General features: G+C 45.6%; 1 protein-coding gene across 1 annotated transcript; it reads right to left on the bottom strand.

The window, feature by feature from the left end:
• Positions 1-1,675: 1,675 nt before the first annotated feature.
• Positions 1,676-7,137, bottom strand: LOC104615304 (chromosome unknown open reading frame, human C9orf9). Its single transcript, XM_010297492.1, has 4 exons — positions 6,993-7,137; positions 3,936-4,138; positions 3,237-3,384; positions 1,676-1,738 (listed from the first exon to the last, which is right to left on the bottom strand). Exons 1-4 carry the CDS (start codon positions 7,134-7,136, stop codon positions 1,730-1,732), a joined length of 504 nt encoding a protein of 167 aa, XP_010295794.1. The 5' UTR covers position 7,137; the 3' UTR covers positions 1,676-1,729.
• Positions 7,138-7,582: the final 445 nt, after the last annotated feature.

Genomic DNA, 7,582 nt, shown 5'->3' with positions numbered 1-7,582 from the left:
CTCGCCCGCTGGCCCCGCGGCGTTTCCCAAAGGCCGCCACTAGAGGCCCCACGAAGCCGCCGCTTGGCCCCGCACCGGCTTTCCCGACATTTTTGGGATGCCGAGTTTCCCCTCTCGTTGCCCTGAGCGCCCGCCGCCGTCCCTACACTTGATCCTCTCGGGTGCCCAGCTGTGCCCCGTCCTCTCGGTGTCTGAGGCGCTCAACCAGATGTTTAACGTACAGGATGTTTTGGCCTGGTTAGAGGTTGACAAAAGCCTGGTTTGACCCTTTGCTGAATCAAGGGGAGCAGAGAGGAACTTTACAGCCTACAAGGTGCCAGGATTCCGCTGAGAACATCTACTCCCAGCCCGTGTCTCTATTCCAGTCTCTGAACAAAAAAGCAGCATTTATTTCCTGGACTAAGCGACAGATCTCCAGGTAAGTCAGTTTGGTGCCCTGCCTAGTTTCTCAGTGTGTAGCTTGGAATTTTATGCTCACAGAGGCTAAAGTAAAACTTTATTGCACTTCTGTGTTTGGCATTTACATCCTGTTTATGTAAATTCTTCAAACAGCTTGATTTGTAGTAGAGAAAAACAATTCTTGCTGTATCTTTTTTTCTTTTGAAGTGTCCATCCACTCTGGAAGAGGAGAACTTGTATGGAAATTAAGTAATTTGTCTAGATGTTTTTGTGAGACTTAACTTTGCAGTCTTCTAACAGATTCTGGTCATGTCATTACCAAACCTCAGACTGCAAGTTTTATGCACTCATTTTTCTGCTTGCGTCTTAAAATTTTGGCTGCATAAAACTGATTGAAAGGATCAGGCTAGGCTAGAAATTATCATTAAAGTTTGGGAACTGTGTTTCTTGCGTGTATCACAACCTTTGTCAAGTACAAATGGGCAACTGCATTGGCATTTTGAACAGCAGGGTTGGGGAGGTGGTAGACAGGATTTGATGGGACTATTCTGACAAGTAATTTGTGCTGTGAAAGCTGAGAGTGAACTGCAAACTGGCAGATAATTTTGGTTTCATCAGAGCCTCCGTGTTCAAATTTAAATGATACAACAGGGTAAGGAGGGTTGAAAACAAGATCTGGGAATAGCACCCCTTTTGTCCACAACACTGGTCATCTTTTAGTCCACATAGCATGTACTTGTTTTGAAAAACTTTCCGAGACAGCGACTGTCATCGGACACTTGACTTCGCAACATGAAACACAATAGGGCAGCTGCGAGCAGCTTTGATTTTTCTGCCTAAACCTGCCTCTGCAACAGGGTGCTCAATTAAAGCCCGAGAGGGTGACAGTGACAGTCACATTCGGCTGGCTGTGGCCCCAGTAGCGCCTAGGAGTCTCTGTGTGACCCTGGTAAGCTTCGTTACCATTTTGAGTTCAAGGTTCAATTCAGTTGGATTATGATGTCCGCTAAAAATAGGCTTCCAGTTCAGTGTGGATAGATGCATTGCATGGCTGCACATGTGGATAGGGGAAGGGAAAAAGTGAAAAAGAAGGTGGGGTTATGTGAAGAATACAAATGCTCCTGAAAATACTTCCTATTTCATCTGAGCTATCGTTCCTTCCTATGCTCCCTCCTCTGTATAAACTCTCCCTTCTTTTGTGGCAGATTGTTGCCAAAATCCAGTCATCTTAAGGCAAAAGCTTTCTCACAATTGTAGCAAACTGAGCCAGGTATGTAAGGGGGAATTGTTTATTCAGGAGTGTCTTCCAGCAGGAAGCAAAGAACAGGAGCTAATTTGCCTGTGGGAGGGGAAAAGAGCAGTCAGATACAGGGAAGACACTGCGTTATTGAGATCTTAACTCTCTAGTTAACAGTGCTTGAACAAAAGCACCACCAAAAATGCGTATCAGCTCCAAAGAATGGGGAGAGTCTGTGGCTCTGCTGACCCTCCCTAAGCAGGCTGGAAAGAAAGCTGTTTTCAGCACTGGCATAAAGTCGCTGTGCTGGAATTGCAGAGTGCTGGTATGAAAGCAGCATGAGACTGTTTCAAATGCCTTGCAGTTTTAATGAACGAAGCTGCATAACATCCTTGAAAGCTAGGCAAGCTGGATTCTCGCCTCAAAAAAGGGAACGCACGGACATTTTAACTTGCAATTTGAAAAGGAACTATCTGAAAATGGCCACAGCTTTCTCACTCCCTCTGTTCCCACCAGATGCTCATGAATCACGTCAACTGGAAGGGACTTTGTTAGCTTTGCAGAGCTCTGGGGAGGACAGGGGTGTTTTATTCAAGTTTGGATATTGTCAGTACACCAAATTAAGTGCAAAATGAAGTTTGTTCTCTTTTACATCTCCAGCTCTGACAGCAAAGGAGTCAAACAGGTATAAGGGAAGATGTTCTGAGTGGTGTGTGCTGGCGACGGTGTGAGAACCTGCAAGAAGGGTGCAGCAGAGCACAGTCAGTGCAGCTAAAGCGTGCTGACCTTTACTGTAGCCAGTGGCATGGAAGGGAGACATCACTAGCGTCCTGTAAACTGTGATTCTTTGGTCCAAATAGCCAGGTAATTTCAATGGGGGTGAGGGAACTTTAGGGACAGACCTAAATCTCAAACACGTGTCTGAATCCATAATGAGAGGCCATTGTTGCTCTGCATCGTGCCCTTCAGACATGCAGGTCCTTCACACCTCCAGTTTCAGCAAGTGAGTGGGTGTTCCTCAGAAAGAAGACTGAGAAAGTGTAAAATCACATTTCAAGTAGCTTGCCCAATATTCGTATCTGAGCGATTAGAACCTGATTGCTCCTGACTATTCCCTGCTCTCACTGCAATGCTGGTCAAAGGGACCATCTGTAGTGCTACAGCTACTCCTGGTGGGATACAACTTTAAGGACAAGAGTGGAAACATCAGCAAGGGAGACAAGTATGTATCTGTCCAATGCTGGCTCATGGGGCTAAGTCTACAGAAAGTGGACTCAGGAAGAATCTCTAATATTCATTTCACTTTCTTTAATCAGCCACCTGATTAAAGGTGGTAAGCAGAAGATGCATGCACTTTGATCCTTTAAAAGGCATGTCTACCTGGTGGTTTCCAGGGACTTTTAAGTTTCCCACTATGCTTTTCTGTGTCATGTAGGTGTTTCTTCCGGATGTGCTTACTTCCCTGCACTCGTACATTATCTTTGTTACTAATCAAGGTCTGAGCTTCAGGGTGCACAGGAGGTGGTGTTTGGGAAATGGCTGCCCTAGCTGGTGCATCCTGGGGTGCTCTCTTCTCAGAGATAGCACTTCCACCACTCACGTTATACAGCATGTGCCGTGGCAGCTTCTCAGTGTGGGCTACCCATTCCTTCATGCAGTCTAGAACGATGGGGATGAGGCTCACCACACCTCCATAATGATTCTTTGCTTCATCACAGCTCAGGTGATTCACAACGTCATGGGGGTATCTGTGGGACAGAAGAAAACAATTGGCAGAGTAGCCCAAGCAACGCAACCCTGCTGAGCCCACAGCATCACCCTGAGGCCCCCTGGGAAGAGCAGAAGTGCACAGCCAGCCATTTCCCCCCCAAAAAAGGCACAGATAGAATTGCATCTCAGGAAATGAGTCATGCCAAACACACCATCCTGGCTGTTGGGCTAGATCTGGAAGAGTTCAAGAGCATGTACAGATACTTGCCCCACAGAAATTAGCTGCGTGCGGAACAGGAATAGGAGGGAGGAGGAGGTGAACTGCCTGAGCGTTGCATGGGACTACAGGGTACTAACCTGCCTGTATATGCCCTTCCATGCACCAGTAAAATGATCAAATTAACAAACAAACCCCCTTTTTGTCAATGAAGGCTGGCAAAGTTTTCCCAACAGCCAGAATAGTAAACTGGGTAGCACCTTGTACCCTCACTAAAGCCAGAAACTGATGGAGAAGTCAAGTGGGAATATGGATTCCTCTGACAGTCCCCCAGCATTGACGAAGAAACTAAGCTGATGGAGCAAGACCTACTTAGCTCGGATGGTGCTCAGATTGTTGCTGTGGCTGAGGAGCAGCTTGCATCTCTCCAGAATGCCGTTGGTTATGTTGTTGCCAGAATGCATGGTTTCCAGCTTGTGGCAGAGCTTGCTTAGATCATTACAGATGTTTAGGAACACGTTGAGGATACGCCTGTCCGTGGAATTGTTACAATGATGGTCCATGTAGGACTGTACCTGTTCATGGGGAAAGACAGGGTCATGCATATTAAATTACATTGTGCTGCAAAGTTGCTTAGGTTAGTGATGAGAAGTTGCTTTCTCTTGTGACTCTGCAGGTGGGAGCCACGATGGAAACTGCAATACCGCTGCAAGTAGTAAGATTTCTAGAGCGTGCCTGAGATGTTTCCTTGTCATTCCTCATGACTGAAGAAGGCTGGACTAACGGATCTGCTCATCAGCACACCAGTGAGCCTTCCTCACTCTTTGAAGAAGTGTAGGAGTACTGGAGCCAAAACCATAGCTCTGCTGTAAGCGCTACAGGAACAGGTTGAGCCTGAGGGGAGTTTTCTCTCTGCTCTGAGCAGGGCATTCCCTGCCACAGCTGCCTAGACAGAGCAGGGTGGGAGGTGAGGGCAGTGACCAAACCATGGGAATGGTTTGGAGTGATGTGTTTGCATTATGCATTCTTCATGGTTCTTTATTTGGCACTAGATGTGACTAGATGTGACTGCAAACTAAACACATTTAACCTAAATTGTCCTTACTAACCTGTTGCAGCAATGATATTCCCTATTTGCCTTGAATATTTTTGTTACTCAGAGTGAATGGCATTGCATGATGAAACGTTATGCCAAGAGATTAAGTATCTTCTCCAAAGAAATTACAGGCACTTCAGACATGAGTGGTCAGAATATAAAATACTGAGTGGCTGGTTGGCAGTCATAGCTGGACTCTAACACCTTCAACGCTTTCTGTAAGATTTCAAGACAAGAACAAAGTAGCTGTTCCAACATCAGTACAGTTCCTGCATACAGAAAAGCCATGCTATGTGCTTGGTCAAATTCTCAGCAGGTTTGTAAGAAAAATAAAAAATGGCCCTTAAGGGTCCATTTCCACTACAGATTCCTCCTTCCACACTGTTTGCTGAGCATTATGTCCATGCAAGTGGCAGGATTTTTTATTGCTGCTGTGAGTGGAAATAGTCCTAAAGAGAATAGCATTTTATCCTGGATGTTCACCGATGGGATAACAGGACTTCTTCTTGTCCCCATCAACAACAGAGTTAATGCACCTGTGTAACCAGAATGGGGACCAGGACTTCATGAACAGCTCAGTGTTAGCCAACTGCTGCTGAGCTGCAGCCAGGGGAGTTCATGGACAGCCCCTGCCCTGGACCAATGTCATGACCACACCGGGCTCTGCAGAGCAGGGAATTGCTGGGTGATTTAAATCTCTGGCTGAAGCAATGTCTGAGGAGCTTCTGTCACAAAACAACTTGGAATTTGACTTTATACCCTACTCCATCCAGAGGTCTTCAGGAGCTGTTGCCATTGCCTGACCATGGCATGCTCTTCAACCTTTCCACCTTACTGTGCTCTCCTTTTTTCTCTGAGAAATGTCATCACTCAACACTAAAAAGGTTACCACATACAGCTTTTAGGGGCTGGAAATGATGTCATATTCCCATCTAGGTGCAATATAATTTTTTTTCCTGTAGTCTCTATGTTTACACTCCAAGAAAGCTGGCAGTCAAGTCAGCTGTAGGCTGAGAGCACACATATTGCTGCATTTGTTGCTTTTATTCTTGCACCCTCCCATGCAAAATTAAAAATAGGGTTGGGCTGATTCAGGCAAATGGTAGTGAAATAAAATGGATGTCTGGTTTTGTCCCCAGTGGACTTTCTTTGGTAGTGGTTCCGTTCCTGCACAATGCATCACCAGCGTGTGCTGCACTGATTGCTCCCTGTTCTCCCCAGGAACTTGCTCTTTTCCCTTTCCCGTTCTCCCCCGGGGGTAACGGGGTTATACCCTCAGGACTGTCTGTGCAGGACAGTTTGCCACCACCACGTTCACATGTTACTGTGTCTCAAATGATGCCGTGGATCAATGTAATTGCTGAAGTTGTTACCCACGAGGTTTCACCCCCACAACAAGCAGGCCTTCCACCCCTGCCAAGAAGCAGAGTCCAAGCTCACTCGAGACCACTGAAATATTGGCACTTTTAAAAACAGCATAATGTTATGCAAAATCTCAATGCCTATTTTTGTAAAAAAATGGTTCAGTGTAATGTCTGTCTCTATCCTCTTCAATGTTATAAGCAAAGCCCTTGTACTAGAGAGAGTCAGCCCTTAGAAAAGACAGCCAGCTCACTTCTGTGTCCTAATCCTAATAACAGCTTGGCTTTCACTCTGGCTTTGGCATTCATCTGGATTTTGTGCCCAGGTTCTGCTGTCTCACATGCACAATTCTGATTTTATTTAGCTTTTTCTTTCCCCCTCTGTCTGCCAGTGGTCTAACTTCTTCGCACTACTTAAAACATCCCATGTTATAAAAATTCCAAGACAATTCACTTACCAGCCCAGAAAACCCCTAGCCCACTTGGGACTTTCAGCCCTCAATCCATCATCCTATCTCTGTAACACAGCCATTATTTTTAATAAGCACTATAGAAAGATACAGCAGCACCAATACCAGGGGGAAGAAGGAAGCATGCTGGTTACTACAAGTTAAGGATTACAGATTCCATGTGTGGCTGGGGAAGGAGGGTTCGTTTCATTGTTTTCTTGTACCCTGTATTTCTGGCTATGTTTCAGCTGCAAAATGACAGTATTAAACTAAACCATAAAGTGATGCTCAGCAATAAAATTCCTTGTCTGTAAATGTGAAGACCTAACATAGGTATTTCTCTCCCCTACTCAATCTTTTGCCACTGGCTTGCAGAGTTACGCCCAAATGTTACTACAGAGTTTTTGGGCATCTTCCCTTGGAAAAAACACTATTTCATCCCTCAACTAGACCCAAGTGCGTGACAGCACTGCGTTGGTCTCTGTTCTCATCGGCAGAGAACTTTGTGCTGAACACGTTGTACCTGGCTGATGCTTGCCACAGGTCTGATCATGTCATGTGCGTTCTCTCGGGTGTGTTGCAGTGCTCCGATAAACGTAAACTGCTGCTGCAGGAAGAGCTTGTAGTTCTGCTCTATGTTTCTTAGAGCCTCCTTTACCTCATTCATGTTTTCCTCTTCCTGGCTTTTGGGAGAGAAGGAGAGAAAGGAAGCTACTTTTTAGAAATTATGCAATTCTACATATGTAACTCTATCTTTCAGCTGAGTTGGAATTGTGTACGTTAGTGGAAAACTTTTTTTTTAAAAAAAAAAGGAAAGAAAAAAGAAGGAAAAAAGAGAAAATATATTGTGTCACAGCTCTGCAGTCCCAGAGCCCCAAACAGTAAGTCAATGAGGTAGTAATGATGCTGCAAAAAGAGGTAGAGAACCCAGCGGGGACCACTGACAATCAGATGCCATAAACCCTAGTGGGTCTATTGTAAATATAATGTGGCAATGCATCAAACGCGCCGCTACGAAAGGACCGAAGGGAGAGATGGCTTCTCTTACCCAGTGTAAAACTATTGCCCAGGAGGCTTAAAAACTCCGGCGTTAAACGAGGCGGCCGCGCAGGC

The sequence above is a fragment of the Phaethon lepturus genome, unplaced genomic scaffold (genome assembly GCF_000687285.1).
Source record: "Phaethon lepturus isolate BGI_N335 unplaced genomic scaffold, ASM68728v1 Scaffold50771, whole genome shotgun sequence".
NCBI lineage: Eukaryota > Metazoa > Chordata > Aves > Phaethontiformes > Phaethontidae > Phaethon > Phaethon lepturus.
This window is presented reverse-complemented; position numbering and strand designations above follow the sequence as displayed.